The sequence below is a fragment of the Montipora capricornis genome, chromosome 13, assembly GCF_036669925.1.
Source record: "Montipora capricornis isolate CH-2021 chromosome 13, ASM3666992v2, whole genome shotgun sequence".
Taxonomy (NCBI): domain Eukaryota; kingdom Metazoa; phylum Cnidaria; class Anthozoa; order Scleractinia; family Acroporidae; genus Montipora; species Montipora capricornis.
In genome coordinates, this window is record NC_090895.1 from 39707617 (window position 1) to 39725116 (window position 17500).

General features: G+C 41.6%; 1 protein-coding gene across 3 annotated transcripts in view; it reads left to right on the forward strand.

The window, feature by feature from the left end:
- The window catches only part of LOC138030076 (phosphatidylinositol 3,4,5-trisphosphate 5-phosphatase 2-like), a 60497-nt gene that overhangs the window by 37002 nt on the left and 5995 nt on the right, over positions 1-17500 (forward strand). For 2 of the 3 annotated variants that reach the window (XM_068877931.1, XM_068877933.1), the window contains 12 exons: positions 332-402; positions 1581-1638; positions 4408-4532; positions 6660-6747; positions 7688-7784; positions 9801-9862; positions 10187-10216; positions 11996-12058; positions 13691-13712; positions 14289-14350; positions 15238-15300; positions 17230-17251. In XM_068877931.1, the coding sequence (XP_068734032.1) occupies positions 332-402; positions 1581-1638; positions 4408-4532; positions 6660-6747; positions 7688-7784; positions 9801-9862; positions 10187-10216; positions 11996-12058; positions 13691-13712; positions 14289-14350; positions 15238-15300; positions 17230-17251 (763 nt within the window). The remainder of the gene's footprint in view (positions 1-331; positions 403-1580; positions 1639-4407; positions 4533-6659; positions 6748-7687; positions 7785-9800; positions 9863-10186; positions 10217-11995; positions 12059-13690; positions 13713-14288; positions 14351-15237; positions 15301-17229; positions 17252-17500) is intronic. The other variant, XM_068877932.1, reaches the window with a different exon arrangement.

Sequence of the window (17500 nt, forward strand, 5' to 3'; positions counted from 1 at the left end):
ATAGCATTCAGTGATGAATTATTTTATCCTGATGCTTAAAGATTTCACTTTCGTAAACATAAACTATTACGTACGGAGGGTAAGATAAATATCCAATACTTACATCGTCACTGGGGTGAATAGTTGTTTCCGTACACAAAAGCTAAGCACCAAAATACCACTGAGACGATTAATGTCGCGGGAAGCGATTTAGTTTTCCAGCGGCAGCTGGAAGGTGTATGGAACGTTGCTAGTGCCCTCTGAATCAAGCACGTTTCACTTGTGAGGTATATTCTGCTGGATACGAATAGAAGTGTGTACGACTTCTGTAAGTTAGAATTTTTCATTACAGATCAAACTATTCCCAAAAGTCCGGTGTCTTGTCAAGGTTGTGAGATAGTGTTCTGTGATATCGTGACAAAGGTGAGACATGGCTCTAAATAGGCTAGTTTCGACTTGTGCAGAGACAAAAGAAGGAAGTCGAAGTTGAGAGGAGTACTTTGCATTTTCCTTTGTTTTGTGCAAAACAAAATGCTAATTTTTCCCCTGAACCTCGACTCTGTTCTTTTATTGCTTCACAATTCGAAACTAGCACATTTGGACACTAATTAAATATCTTACCACATCATATCATCATCAGTACATAACGGCGTAACAAATTACGCCGTTACGTATCTTATTATGTGGACGGGAGTGTTTTACACGAAACTAAAACACTCGTAGAGTCAATACGACCACTACATCCGGGAACCAAGTGGCGTATTTTTCGTGTGTAACCCGAGTGGTCATATTGAGCAATGACGTCACGATTCCCGCCTTGTTTTGTTTGTAATAATACCCAGTACTTGTGTCAAAGTCTGCTTTTCAATCTTTACCATGCGCATTTAGTGTCCTCACGTTCTCGTGGCAACAACAATATCTCGGCTGCACTTGTAAATAGCCAACTGGTTTGCCCCCGGCCAGTTTAACAGTTCTTAACAGTTGTTGTTGTTGTTCTGTCGTTTTGTTCGTTGTGTTTCAATGGCCCTGAAAAGCCCCTATGGGGAACGGTTAATGAAGCTGCGCTCTCTCGTGAGATGTTGTTCTTGCCACTCAAACATAACATTCTTGTCTTCTCGTCAGCGTGTAATATCTTCTATATATTGAATCGTGTTGTTTTATTATCGTTATCGTTATCGTTATCGTTAGCATCCCATGCACAGGGTTGTGAACATTGATATGTTGTGAGATTGGGCCCACAGACATACAATGTTGAAATGAAATTCGATTCAGTCACATTTTGACTTCGAGCCGGAAATCGAATTTGGGTAAGAAAAAAAGAAAATTTAAAGCTTTTCTAAGTAGAATTGATCCTTCTGGTGAGCTTAGTTTTGAAAAAGGCTGTTATTTGGTAATGACGTTATACCAAACTGAGCGGCAGTTATCTTCAGAGTCAAGTGACTTCTCAGGTTCAGATTATCGGAACATAATTCACGGAGAGCAGTTCTTCCCAAGATTACACTTCAGGATTAAATTCAATAAAGGTATATCATTGTGTCATTTCTGTATTCAAACCATTTTCAGTTCTTCAAACGTTTGTCTATTTTCGCTTTACTTTACAGATTAAAACAAATAGCAAAACTCAGTTCTTTATTGAATTTCACTCTTCTTGTTTAGAAGGTAAGGCGCAACGGTCCGTATCTCATCGTTCTAACTTTGCAGGCCTGCGGGTCGTTTCTCGAAAGTTCCGAAACCTTTTTGAGTCCGAAACTGCCATCCGCTTGTTTTTATAGGCTGGTCTTTGAACATGTTTTGAAGGTAACAAAAAGCAAAATGATTGTGGAGTGTGATGGCTAAAATGCTTCCATTTTTTTAAGAAGCAGAGGAAATTGTGGCACCCGAAAAGGTCACGAAACGTTCCGGTACTTTCGGGAAACGAGCCCCTGATCCTTCAATTTCAGACCACGGATCCAGTGGTTTTGATTTTTGTTTGATCGATAACATTTTTTAGTATCACCGAACTAATGGACTAATGCAAATCCTGCAATTTGATTGGCTACGCTACTAGAGGACTATTAGTAAGAGTCCTCGAGTAGCGAAAAGCGTGACGCTTTCTCTCGTTTTATTCCCAAATAAATATTTCTTCAACTAGCATTTGCTAACTTTGTTATTGCCTTTCTGTCCTACTAGTTGGGTGATACTAAAAACAATTAGACCTTTCGCCCTCAAGGGCGACCCGTACTCGCCCTTGCGGACTACGGGTCTAATTGTTAATGATCACATGCGGGGAAAATTACTGAATGCTGATTGGCTTAGACGGAGGGTATTTTTTCTTAATCACGAGGGCACTTTTGGTAATCAAGAGGCCATGATTACTTGATCCTGAATGGTTAACAGTTGCTTATCCAGTGCAAGCGAAGTTACAAGAAGATCTTCCAGATTCTGACTACTGGTTTTTTCACGTATAAAATACATTTTAAGGGCTATTTCTGTTGGCAGCAAAATTTATTGAACTGAACCTTTAGAATGAAAGCGTGTTAAGTTCATTGTCATTTGTCGCGGCATTAGTGAACGGGCTTCTCTCAATAATTTTTCCCTTTATGTGATAAACATGTAATGCCAATGTGCCCTCGTGCAAATTAAGGATTAATCTTAATTGCCCTCAGACCCATGCGATTACATATACAAATTATGAAGATCTGTATTTTTCTGCGATGATGACCGTGACTTGCGGATACTCAATCCCAATGCTCCTGTGGGAAGTCGAACCATCATACCTTCAGATCACATCTGAGTATTATAGGATGCTGTACCACTGAGCTATAGGAAACTCGTGAAAGCTGGGGCCCGTTTCTCGAAAGTCCCGAAAACTTTTCGGGCCCGAAACTGCTAACCGCTTGTTTTTTGAAAGCCGATTTTTTTAACATGTCTTCAAGGTAACAAAAAGAAAAATGACTGTGAAGTTTGAAGACTTAAATCCTCTCAGTTCTTGAGATACAAAGGGAATTGTGACACCCGAAAATGGCCCTTAAAGTTTCGGGACTTTCGAGAAACGGACCCCTGAGCCCTTAAATTAGGTTCAGGTGACGATTGTCTCATTGTTTGGACTGAAGTTGTCGAAATTGTACATTCTCAGTCGCTATTGTAATGAAGGAGATGTTGAATGTTTATGAGATGATGGTGAAGACATGTCATTTTTCGATGATGACTCGGGGATACTCGGACAAAATCCGAATGCTCTTTTGAAAGAGTCGAACCTACGACCTTTCGATTGCTAGTTCGGCGGGATGCTCTACTACTGAGCCTTTCAGGCTCGGTCCATAAACGTGCAAAAAAAATGTAATCAGAATAATAAATGACGTCCCCATTCGAGACCATATCACCCCCATTACAGTCGTTTTAATATTTTAAAGTTTACTGATATTGTAAAACTCTCTAATTGTCTGTTTCCTTATGATCATTTATATGATGCTAAATCCTCCTACGTATTTCTATCCGTTCTGAGCCTTCAAAAAGAGGTTCAAGAATACTCTCTTTAAACATTATATGAAATTGAAATATCTGGATTGCTCTTGATGCACATACTTCAATATGTGTATGAATGTAGTCCTCTTTTCCTTTTCATAGTCCAAGGTCTTAGGTTATGCTTTCAAGTATTATTAAGATACTTAGTTACTATGTATTTCTCCATTGTTTCCTTGTTTCCACAATTTGATTATTTTTGTAATCACTAGGGCATGGTGTTAGTTCAACTATTTTTTTCATGCTGTTTTCTCTCCATTTTATCGATTCTGTGTAAAACCTACATTGATATATTGAGAATAAATATCCCATCCTATCCTAACTCGACCAATATTTTCCCAGTACAGACCTCACGCTAGTTCAATAACATCTATTTATTATATGGCTTTATTATATGTTTGTAGCCAATATAACGCGAGTTCTGGTTGGCTAATTGTGACTGAATTGTAGGGCATTATTCTCCCGTAATGCCCACGGGCCGATTACGGGCTTGCAAAAACAAAGCAAGAGGTAATTAAAAAGCCATATGATAAACTACTTACTAACCGAACTAGCTCGAGCCGTACTGGGGAATATTGGCCCTCGGTCGTTTTTGTACGGACCTCGCTGCGCTCGGTCCGTACTGCCACGACCTCGGGCCAATATTTCCCAGTACGGCCCTCGCGCTCGGTTAGTAAGAAGTTAGTACGTCCTGAAATTACTACATATTGCCCCTTAGAGGATGTAAATTTGTGGGTTTCTTCACATCACATCATTTGTTTGAACTTTGTCTACAAAGATTTAAAACGTTAGGATAAATTCTTAAGTATACGAAAAATCCACTTCAAGTTGCCTCCCTTCGCCCTTAAACTACATTGTTGATGGATATATGCATCTGACTGAAGCTATTGCATTAAACTGTACCGTGTGTTCTTGTTCCTTCGTAAGAGATGCAGAGGACTGCTAAAAACAACATTTTAGACTCAGGCAAAAAGCATTTCAGCGATTCTACTGATAGTAAATCAGGCGGACAGTATTCCTACCCGGAATGGAATAAATCTGTTATCCCCACGGTGAGTAAAAGTGGCATTTATCAGTATAGGATCAATCTTTTTATGCTTGTATAGGCGCAATGATTGAATGTACCTCTCTTTGGTTGACGGATGGATTGGTTGATTTATTATCATTGGTCGGTCAATGGATCAATTGTTGGTTTTCACTCACGTGATCAACAGCCATGTTTTTCAAAGAAAACGTTTGCATCATAATCGAATTCAATTCCCAGAGGATTTGGTTGGGGCACCAACATGGCCGCCGTTTCTTTGTCACCAACATGGCGGCCAACATGGCGGCCGTGACGTCATGTGAAAACCGAGATTAGAACGATTGATTGAAAATAAATCGAAATGCCATTTACTTATTTTAGTGATTACCGCCGTTGTAATCGTATGTGTACGTGTCTGGTCCATGTCTGTAGTTAATCGACCACTCCCGCAGGGGTTTTCAGGACCAATGAAACGGATCCTTCAAATAAACACAACAAGCTACCGTGCACCGGTGGCTCAGTTGGTCGAGCATCAAGCGGGAGGTCGCGGGAGGTCGCGGGCTCGAACCCCGGCCGGATCAACACCCAGGATCTTAAACTCAGGATCTTAGAACTAAAATATCTGAGGAGAAAGTGCTGCAAATGTTTCAAGTCTTCTCGGATAAGGACTATAAACCGTAGGCCCCGTCTCACAAATACCTTCTATGTTCATAACCCACACACTATTCGATAAGAGTAGTCCCTGGTGTTGTGGCTGTCCTGTTCTCTCCAGCAGAAGTGGCCGGCTTGGCAGTGATGTCTCTAAAAAGGCTTACGGTGTATGAGGCTACCTAAGCAGAAACAGCCATAAGCCAAAAAGGGATTTTGCCGCGAGTGCTAGAACATGTAGATGTAGATGTAGGGGAAGTCTTTAAGAATCCCAACTGCAGGCAGACCAGTTTTTTGTTTTTTACAATCGCAGTGGAATAGTTGAAGTGGATAGTACCTAGAAAACGGTCAGCAAGTGGTCACGGGGATACCAGGAACTGCAGGTTTAGAAACCGACGCCCTAACTACCCGACCACACTGCCACGGCAATGACCGCGTCTTCGATTCTGATCCCTTGTATCTACATCTACATCAGCATGTTCCAGCACTCGGCAAAGGCCCTTTTTGACTTATTGCTGTTTCTGCTTAGGTGGCCTCATACACCGTAAGCCTTTTTAGAGACATCACTGCCAAGCCGGCCACTTCTGCTGGAGAGAACAGCACAGCCACAACACCGGTGACTACATCCCCTATACTCTTTTCGAATAGTGTGCGGTGTTTTACCGTCCAACAGGGAACTTATGAACATAGAAGATATTTGTGAGACGGAGCCTACGGTTTAAAGTCCTTATCCGAGAAGACTTCCCACTCGGCAAAGTCCCTTTTTGACTTATTGCTGTTTCTGCTTAGGTGGCTTCATACACCAAAAACCGTTTTAGAGACATCACTGCGAAGCGGGCCACTTCTGCTGGAGAGAACAGGACAGCCATAACACCGGGGACTACATCCCCTACTCTTTTTCGAATAGTGTGCGGGTTTTTAAAGTCGCACAGGGAACTTTATGAACATTAAGGAGCAAGGATGGCACAGTCGGTTAGTGCGCGGCCTTGGTGCAAGAGGTCCTGAGTTCGATTCCCGGATTTCGCATCCTTGTTTCGACTCCTTTCCTTTCGGTGTAGCTAAGTAGCTTTAAATACTCGTAAAACGGAGCAGTGATGGATAGGGGGGAGTAAAATGAGCGCACCGTCGACCTCAGCTTTGTCAGTAATTAAAAGTTACTGTTACGAGTTATCGACGTTAAATAAGGTCTACTTTACTTTACTTTACTTTACTTTACTTTACTTTACATAGAAGTTATTTGTGAGACGGGGCCTACGGTTTATAGTCCTTATCCGAGAAGACTTGAAAGTCTAATCATTTGCAGATGTCATTACAAAGGCAGCACTTTCTCTTCAGTTATTTTAAGATCCTGAGTGTTGATCCGGCCGGAGCTCGAACCCGCGACCTCCCGCATGACAGCCCAATGCTCAACCACTATTTTCTAGAATCTCTTTACAGCATAAGACACTTCAGACTAACTCGTATAACCGACATGAGAGTGACTTCAATGTGATCTGTTTGTTGATAGCTGTTTCCCATCATATCGGACCATGACTACCTAGCTGAGCAGCATCTTCTATTAGCCATCAAGTCTGTGGACAATGATGAGTCTTATGGTAAGGTACTCCAACGGGTTGTTTCTTAATCCTTTCGTGGATGAACTTGCAGGCTTTCATTTCTGCCGCGCTCCAGCAGCTCTTGCGCGACATAGTCCTATGAGTTCAAACAAATTATCAATATATATTTGGACTGTGGGTCTGAAATGATTTTTTTCAACGAGAAGGATTATCGCACTGAATGGAACAACTTAAACAGCATCGGAGAAGCTTAAAAAATCGGAGGGGAATCCAGTGTTGATTGGCACTTGAACCGATGACTACCCGATTTCACTGCAAACCTTCTACCACCGAACTATCAAACAGCAAGAGTTTGCAGTTAAGAGGAGGGGCTTTTGCAAGACTACACACAAAAGAATTCTTTATTTGAATAGGCAGCACGATTTGTGTGACATGGGCCTCACGGTGTTACATCCTTATTAGCATAGTTAATGGGGGAGCTGGTTTGGAAGCTCGGCAAACATCAAAGGAGCAAACAAAGATGCTAAGATTTAGGTTGGAAAGTCCACGACCGTACACAGTCTTTTGTTTTGCGCTCATACAGTATGCATGAATTAGGTAACCAACACGTTTCTGTTGGTTAGTTCCTCAGTCCGAAGTAAACAACTATTGTGTTTGTGCACGGTCAAGGCCAAAACAGAGAACAAAAACCTACAACAAAGAAAGTTGTCGGGTTTCATAACCATTCCCGTCTATTAACTATGTTATTAGAGAACCTAATGCTTTTTACCGTAAATATCAGCGGAGGTTCGTACCGATAGGCTAGCACCTCATGTAAGTTGCCTGATTTGTCAAAGTTGGGTTTGGATATAAATGGTTTCAGAGTTCGCTTACATCAAGTAACCGCTTGCATGTGCCACCGACCCTGAACAACTGACTGAAAATGTTTGGTAGTGTATTTTATCTGAGTAAGTGTGGATAGTTCTTTTCCCTTGAACAGGAGAGTGTTGCATATCATTGAGGACAATGATCAACGTAATACCCCAGATGAGCGAGATCGAGTTATCGCATCTTGGCGAGAAAACGGGACAAATGAAGTGAGTCTTAGTTTGAGCTTGATCAAATTGCACACAACCTGTCGCCGCAGGTGCGCGGAAGTTGCTACCAAACGGCGGGACGCGTCGTCTCAAGATTCCTCTTTGTGTTGATTTGCAACTCTCATTGGCCAGGCCCTTATACCAGGGAGTCAGGGCCTCCCACCACTGCGAGCTCCCACCGGGAGCCCGGCCTGCAGGCTGGCTGAGTTTCAGTCGATCTCAACCTGAGTCGAGGGTTTTTCTCCGGGTAATCCGGTTTTCCTCCCTCATCAAAAATCGACTCACAGCTAATTAACATCTAGGTGTGGTGCTGTGCTCCGACATCAAACATGGACTGTATAGCGGCAGCCATAGGCGCCTTGGTATGCTTTCAGCCCGGTATCGTGAGCTGCGCCCTTTCGCAATTCAGTCCTCAATACTGCAAGTGAAGGGTGATTAGCACTGTCAATTATAATTACTATATTAGCCAGCGGGCAGGCTCACTTGTTTGGGGGTATCCAGAGAGGAGGCGCCAGCGCTCGAGGAGAATGGAGCGTCGCCCCATTCTTCTCGCCGGCTTCGCCAGCTCTAGCTTGCGGCTCCGCCGCCAAAATTCTCGCTCGGTACCCAAACCAAGTGAGCCTGGTTGCACCCTATTGCTGCAGTGTAACTAAAAGTAAGCAAAATTTTCCTGAAATTTGGTTGATAAAAGGTTTTTTGGCCCCATTGGACCATCCTTTGTGAAAATTATTTTTTACAGACCCGGAAGCGTTTGCTATATCATTGTTCCTGTCTGTGATATGTCTCTTTCACCCATATTAAACATACTTTGCCAGTTTCACTTCGAAATTACCCTGTTTATGTATCAGAAATGGCGTTACAGACCGTTTTCACATGCGAAAGCTCTTTCCTGATCCGGATCAAAGCCGTGTGTAACTTTAACCTCAGCGACGAACACATGCTTTTCACCAGCTCGGCCGTGGAATAAACAACGGCCGTTTTTTTCAACTTTACGCAACTGTCCGGTTAGAAATAAAGTCGACCTTTGAGGTTAGGGGGCAATTGAAGCTTGCCCACACATGTCAACGCTATACTAAGGATTGGTTTCCCGCGTTTTCCGGTCTGTTTGCCACAGTCTGTGACTAAGAGCATAACTATTGGACAATTCTATCGTTAATAACGTATTTACTCGTTTAAACGCCGCGGCTTTCATTAAATTTTGAGCGTGTCCAATGCGGCGTTATTTCAAAATCATATTTCTTAAATCACTGATAACAATTACGGTAGATCATTTGTTAATATTATTTAAAACAGAAACATGTTTCAAGCTCCAATGTCTCGCTTTTTTGCTCAGAGAGAACAGTAAAGGCCGGGACACACTGGGCGATAAGTCGCTGCGACACGTCGCGGGGACAAGTCGCCAAAACAATTCGCCTTGTGTGACACCGTTAATTTTATGAAAATCATTGTCGATTTCGGCAGAATTTTGTCGCCGCGATCAGTCGCACGAATTCAAACTGGTTTGAATTCGTGCGACTAGTCGCAGCGACAAAATTAGCGAAAGCAGCGTTGTCGCACCGTGTGTACACTTCCGGCAAGAAGTTGCTGCGACAAAATATAAATGAACCAATGAGAGAGCGTCATATGGTCAGCCATATTGAATTAGCAAACTTCTTCACATTCCCCTTCATACGAGATCACTGCGTTTGCAAACAAACGTAGGCGTCGTGTCGCAGCGGCTTGTTTTCCACTTGTCGCCAAGTTGGTCCCGGTCTTACTGAATTGCCTGGCTTGTCATCGACGTTCAGAAAATTAAACGTGTACTTGTCTTTTTTTCTTACAATGCTTGAATAAACGCCGCATTCTTCTGATTGGTCGCGGCGTTTATTGGTTCTTTTCCTTCCATCTGCGGCGTTTAATCGAGTCAATACAGTAAGCTCCAAAAAGCAGCTTTTTTCCCTCTCTAATAGCTTTGTAATTGTTTGATAATAGTTTCAAACACTTTTTGTTTGACCTTTGCTGTCATGTTCACTTCAGAGTTAAAATGCACGTCAAGCTACCGGAAAATAACAACGAGGAAATACCGCTGCAGTCACATGGTATAAATTTGCACTTTTCTGTATTTATAGAAAGATTCTATGCTGAAGGACCTTATTGGAAACATCGCAAATTAAGTTAATTCCAATCAAATTGAATACTTTGTTATGTGGAGAGGGCAGCAGGACAAAGCGGAAATACTATATATACCCAACTCACATATAACCTTGAATCTGAGAATTGAACCGGGGAAAAATGAGATAAATATAACTTTGGTGAAAAACGATTGTTCTCGCAACGGTGTCAACCATGCTCTGTTCATTGATGCACAAACGACACCCTTTTCAAAGTCTTAATTTTCTTGTTGCTCTTATTTTTGCATTCAGATCTTATAAGTGTTGCTGATCTTGACGAAGGTAAGTGGTTGTGTTATCTCTCGTAACTCGTGAAAGAGACATTGCTCTAAAAAACGGAAACTTTACCAAATACAGAAATAAATGGACCTCCCTGTGCATTTCGGGTACACGTTTTAAAATAAGAGACGTAGATACCTTGGTGCTGACCTCTTTTCTCGTGTTGTACTTATTTCTTTGTGGTAAGAACTAAATTAGCAAATCAACATCAATTGCCATAAAAGGTTATGTTTGCTGTTTACGTTTTCCGATGCAGATATTCTTATGAGAACGACATCAAATTTATATCATCAAACCATGAAAACACTTTTTTTGAGAACATTGTAAAATGTGTGCCAGCTGTCGTGGAAATTTGGCGTTGGCGGCGTTGGCTGTAAGCGGAAACGTTGAAAAATTAATGCACCTTATTCCAAAATGGCCACCATTGTGGTATTCTTTTGTTTGCTTGCAATTAGCCCTTGTTGCCTCGTTCTTATACTTAAAATTCAATATTTACCCTTGAACGAGTCAACAAGGGCTAATTTGCAAACAAACAAAAGAATACTAAAATGGTGGCCATTTTGGAATAAGATGACTGTATGGTCCCGTGTTCACGAGCCCCCTTAACTTGACCATCTCACTTCGTTGTTTGGGGCATGAAGGTAAAGAAATTTATACCAAAATGTCAAACGTACTCGCAAGGCATGCTGAGCCATCGTTTTTGATCATCATACCTACTGTCTTGTGGCACTCTAGTTCTCGTCAGTCCTTCTCCACTTTTGGTCGATTAACGGAACGTTTCGCCGATTATACATTCCAGGTTATATTTGATCTGTACAAGACTAAATGGGGTACTGCTGTAATTGCTGTTCAACTATTTCCGTTTGGAACTTGGTTCTGTAGCTCTTAAGTTTTGATCAGGTTGCTAAAGAAAGGAAAGGAAAGGAAAGTTGTTCTAGCGCTGGAGCACTAATTGGGGCCATTGTAAACTGAAGTTAACAAATAACGCAAATCAAGTCAAATGTTGGTTTTTGAGGAGAGGGGAAACCGGAGAACCCAGAGAAAACCTCTCGGTGCAGAGTAGAAAACCAACAAACTCAACCAACATATGACCCCGGCCGAGTCTGGGAATCGAACCCGGGCCACATTGGTGGGAGGCAAGTGCTCTCACCACTGCGTCATCCCTGCATCCGAAACCAACGAGCGGATATCAATGGAATTTTTGCATCATGAGTTATCCAAATTAAATCAGTGAGTGACAGCTGCGTTTTTAAAGCACCGTGGCCAAATTCGAAAAAAAAAAGATGAGCCACTTGTAGTGATGACGGCATGGAGGTTGGAAGGAGACACCGTTTTCGCCTACATTACCGATTTACAAACGTCTTTGTTATAATAAAATTCACCTTCTAAGGGAAATTATATTGTGATAATACTGTAAAGATCATCACTTTATTGAGGGCTCAAACCTATCTTGCTGAGAAAATCAAGTCTAATGTTCTTTTCTATGAGAGGACAAACCCGAAGTATTCGAAGAAAAACCTGTCCTGCAACTGACTAGTTATGCCACAACCGTAAATGACAGTGTAAGTCTAAGTATTTTGACATTGCTCTTTAGAGTAATCGATGTCTTTGGATCAGTAGTTATTGAGACCAAAGCAATAATGGTATAATTAAGTTTACAAGAATCGTTTTAGGTTACTGAAGCTATTTTCTGTCGCTTACAGCTAAAGGTCGAAAGGATGGAAATTGCCCACGAAATTTGATAGAAGGCTTCGTGATTTCTTTTCGTTTCGTTTTTCTTAGCTCCAGTGATCGGAAAGGGAACCAGCAACGCGCAAAGGCCAAAGAGTACTCAGCCTCAGAAAGGTAAGCTTTGTCACCAGTCACCACACTTATCTACTCGTGAGAACGTGTTGTTTATGAGTATGCTGAGCCTTAGAAACCTGTCGCTTTTGTTATTTCTTGTCGGTGGAAAGACATTATGGAAGGGTCGCAAACACGTCATTCAGCTTCTGGGCCTGGTTGTTCAAAAGCCGTTTAACGCTAATTCCAGATTAAAAATTAACCAAGGAGTTAATTTCTCTTCGCCCAAATGCTGTTCAACGATGATATTCGGCAAAACTTTACATTAGAAGAAGTCAATCTTGAAAAACAAAAATAAGCAAATGAAACTTTAACCAAAGAGTTGAAAACATGAAACAAACGTTTACGCTAATCCTGGATTACGTTAATCGGCTTTCGAACAACCGGGCCCTGTTTTTTAAATTTAAATCTCCGATTTGTTACCAAATAATGAATACATACTTAATTGACCGCTCCCCATAGGGGCTTTTAAGGGCCAATGAATCACAACGAAACGACGGAACAGAATATCAACAACAACAACAACAACTGTTAAGAATCCCAACCGGCTGGAGGCAAACCAGTTGGCTATTTACAAGTGCAGCTGGGAAGATAAACCAGGGACTACCAGGATCAAATTCAACGAGTGGTCAGAGCGGGTCTTGAACCCGGGATCTCCGGATCTCAAGGCAAGCGCCCCTTGGCCACACTGCCTCCTCAAAATGAAATGATGATACTAATACTAATAATAGAGATATTGTGCATCACGTTTTACGTACTAGAATGGAGCGAAGCTTGTGACCCACGGCAACTCGACAACTCCGTTAATCTCAAGTATTCAGTTTATCCTTGTAATAACAAGGTCTCTTGAAAGAGTTGAAACTGGTTTTGAGCACCCTTAAGGCGGCGAAATACGAGATACAAAAACCCTCAACTTGGCGCGCAACATTGTTTCGTTGCAAGTTTGGGTCGATGTTTCCCGTTTTTCACCTTGCATGATCAACTTGTCGCGCAACAAAAACATTTGTTGCGGGTTGAAGAAAGTTGTTGCGAAAAGGAGAGCGCGGGTCTACTCTGAGCAACAAATTTTGGCTTTGTTGCTCGTTTTTCATCAAGCTCACAACTTGTCGCGCAACAAATGTGCTCGTGTACTAGCAAATCAACCATTCAGCGCCCTGCATTTCTTCAACCCGCAACAAATGGGGCAAACGTCAAAAATGGCGGGAAAATCATGGTCACGTGGTCACTTTCACGTAATCTCTCTAATAGAAAGTCTCAATATAGCTAAAGTGCTCTACTAATCGGGGAGATTTAAATTCAAAGCAAATTATAGGAAATTAAAGCAGATCAAATCAATTGTAAGTCAAGTGCGTATTGAAGTATGCGATCGTGACCAGCAACTGGAGCCAAAACAGACCAGTTTGGAAAGCCCGCGGAAAAGACAGTGGACGCGGCTCATTGATTTCAACCATTCCGAACTAACTTGGGACCTGGTTGATAAAGTTGATAGGTCAAACCAACCAAACGGTATTTATCCAATAGAACACGAATAAGTCGAATAACCCCAACCAACTCTACGGTCGATCCGAACGAAGCACGACTTAAGTTTTTGAACATAATACTAATTTGCAAACTATATGGCATTTATTTTTTCAGTGTCACCGCAGTTACCAGAGAGGTAAGTTACAATTAAAGTTGTTTAATTGTGTTCTCTGTTTTCACTCACCTAATGAGCGGTCATTGTTTTTTAATCGAAACAAAGGCAAGGTTTGTGTGAAAACATTGCTCAATTTCTATGTTGTTTGGCACACCAACATGACATGCTTATAGTTTGCTGGTTTGGGGATTCCAAGGTGGCCGCCGTGAAATCAGGCGAAAACAAGGATATAGTATTCAGAGACAAGAACAATGGGGGTAGAAGCGAGATGAGTAGGCGGTGAAGAGCGTAAGGAGAGGAAGTGGGGGATTCAGCTAGGGGAAGTGGAGGGGGTTAATAGGCCATTTCCGAGTCCATGTATGCCTCCTCCTCAAAGCGAGTCTGAGTGCGAAGTTTTTCTCATCATGATGAAAATTAGTTGTCGTTCATATGTAAAGTAGAAGTAATTACCGTCACAAAAACTTCGCACTTAGACCCGCTTTGAAGAGGAGGCATACATGGACTCGGAAACTTTTTTCCCTCTCTAATAGCTTTGTAGTTGTTTGATAGTAGTTTCAAAGACTTTTTGTTTGACCTTTGCTGTCATGTTCACTTCAGAGTTAAAATGCACGTCAAGTTACCGGAAAATAACAACGAGGAAATACCGCCGCAGTCAAATGGTATAGATTTGCACTTTTCTGTATTTATAGTTAGATTCTATGCTGAAGGACCTTATTGGAAACATCGCAAATTAAGTTAATTCCAATCAAATTGAATACTTTGTTATGTGGAGAGGGCAGCAGGGCAAAACGGAAATACTATATATACCCAACTCACATATAACCTTGAATCTGAGAATTGAACCGGGGGAAAATTAGATAAATATAACTTTGGTGAAAAACGATTCTTCTCACAACGGTGTCAACCATGCTTTGTTCAGTGATGCACAATTTTTGCATCATGAGTTATCCAAATTAAATCAGTGAGTAGCAGCTACGTTTTCAAAGCACCGTGGCCAAATTCGAAAAAAAAGATGAGCTACTTGTAGTGATGACGGCATGGAGGTTGGAAGGAGACACCGTTTTCGCCTACATTACCGATTTACAAGCGTCTTTGTTATAATAAAACTCACCTCCTGAGAGAAATTATATTTTGATAATACTGTAAAAATCATCACTTTATCGAGGGCTCAAACCTATCTTGCTGAGCACAAGTCCTGAAGTCAAATCACATGAAATTAAAGTAAATCAAGTCTAATGTTGTTTTCTATGAGAGGACAAACCCGAAGTATTCGAAGAAAAACCTGTCCTGCAACTGACTAGTTATGCCACAACTGTAAATGACAGTATAAATCTAAGTATTTTGACATTGCTCTTTAGAGTAATCGATGTCTTTGGATCAGTAGTTATTGAGACCAAAGCAATAATGGTATAATTAAGTTTACAAGAATCGTTTTAGGTTACTGAAGCTATTTTCTGTCGCTTACAGCTAAAGATCGAAAGGATGGAAATTGCCCACGAAATTTGATAGAAGGCTTCGTGATTTCTTTTCGTTTCGTTTTTCTTAGCTCCAGTGATCGGAAAGGGAACCAGCAACGCGCAAAGGCCAAAGAGTACTCAGCCTCAGAAAGGTAAGCTTTGTCACCAGTCACCACGCTTAGTTCGATTGCCCAATTACATTACTGCATTTCAAATGACGTCAAAGCGAAACTTTCCAGAAAGTTCCATGGAGAGATGACGTTGTTTGCAGCTGCGTTCGCTAAGCCAATGAAAATTCGCACTCGTTTGTTTTTGTTCGATAAGCCAATTAAATGTTTTGCATTTTTGTTACGTTCTGTTTTTACGTTTATTTTTCAAGGTAAAACGAAAGTCGCTCTATCTACTCGTGAGAACGTGTTGTTTATAAGTATGCTGAGCCTTAGAAACCTGTCGCTTTTGTTATTTCTTGTCGGTGGAAAGATATTGTGGAAGGGTCGCAAACACGTCATTGCCGATTCTCACTTCAGCTTCTGTTTTTTAAATTTAAATCTCCGATTTGTTACCAAATAATGAATACATACTTAATTGACCGCTCCCCATAGGGGCTTTTAAGGGCCAATGAAACACAACGAAACGACGGAACAGAATATCAACAACAACAACAACAACTGTTAAGAATCCCAACCGGCTGGAGGCAAATCAGTTGGCTATTTACAAGTGCAGCTGGGAAGATAAACCAGGGACTACCAGGATCAAATTCAACGAGTGGTCAGAGCGGGTCTTGAACCTGAGATCTCCGGATCTCAAGGCAAGCGCCCCTTGGCCACACTGCCTCCTCAAAATGAAATGATGATACTTAGAACGACCGGTGACACCTGTCACGCACCGCACCGGTGGCTCAGTTGGTCAAGCACCAGGCTGTCACGCGGGAGGTCGTGAGTTCAACTCGGGCCGGACCAACACTCAGGGTCTTTAAATAACTGAGGAGAAAGTGCTGCCTTTGTAATTACATCTGCAAATGGTAAGACTCTCTAGTCTTCTCGGATAAGGGCGATAAGCCGGAGGTCCCGTCTCACAACCCTTCAATGTTCATAATCCTGTGGGACGTAAAAGAACCCGCACACTTGTCGCAAAGAGCAGGGCATGTAGTTCCCGGTGTTGTGGTCTGTCTTCTATGGTGTACCATGGTTGGGAGGGTAAATGCTCGGAGATATTAGCTACACCAAGCTACTCTAAAAATCCGAGGGTAAATAAAGATGTATGATATGATGATATGATGATATGATGATATGACTAATACTAATAATAGAGATATTGTGCATCACGTTTTACGTACTAGAATGGAGCGAAGCTTGTGACCCACGGCAACTGGACAACTCTGTTAATCTCAAGTATTCAGTTTATCGTTGTTATAACAAGGTCTCTTGAAAGAGTTGGAACTGGTTTGAGCCACCCTAAGAACAATCTGTAACCATGAAATCTAATTTTTCCTTGTTTGATTTACCGGAAAATGGCTTTGGGGTTCTTTTTTTCCACAAGCAACTTGTTATGTAGATGAAAAACGAGAAGAAAATTTCTCGTATACGGCAAACCCGAAAACGCCTTCTTTCACGTAGAAACGGCAACCGGTAAACGCCAATAATGGCGGGAAAATCATGGTCACGTGGTCACTTTTACGTAATCTCTCTAATAGAAAGTCTCAATATAGCTAAAGTGCTCTACTAATCGGGGAGATTTAAATTCAAAGCAAATTATAGGAAATTAAAGCAGATCAAATCAATTGTAAGTCAAGTGCGTATTGAAGTATGCGATCGTGACCAGCAACTGGAGCCAATACAGACCAGTTTGGAAAGCCCGCGGAAAAGACAGTGGACGCGGCTCATTGATTTCAACCATTCCGAACTAACTTGGGACCTGGTTGATAAAGTTGATAGGTCAAACCAACCAAACGGTATTTATCCAATAGAACACGAATAAGTCGAATAACCCCAACCAACTCTACGGTCGATCCGAACGAAGCACGACTTAAGTTTTTGAACATAATACTAATTTGCAAATTATATGGCATTTATTTTTTTCAGTGTCACCGCAGTTACCAGAAAGGTAAGTTACAATTAAAGTTGTTTAATTGTGTTCTCTGTTTTCACTCACCTAATGAGCGGTCATTGTTTTTTTTAATCGAAACAAAGGCAAGGTTTGTGTGAAAACATTGCTCAATTTCTATGTTGTTTGGCACACCAACATGACATGTTTATAGTTTGCTGGTTTGGGGATTCCAAGGTGGCCGCCGTGAAATCAGGCGAAAACAAGGATATAGTATTCAGAGACAAGAACAATGGGGGTAGAAGCGAG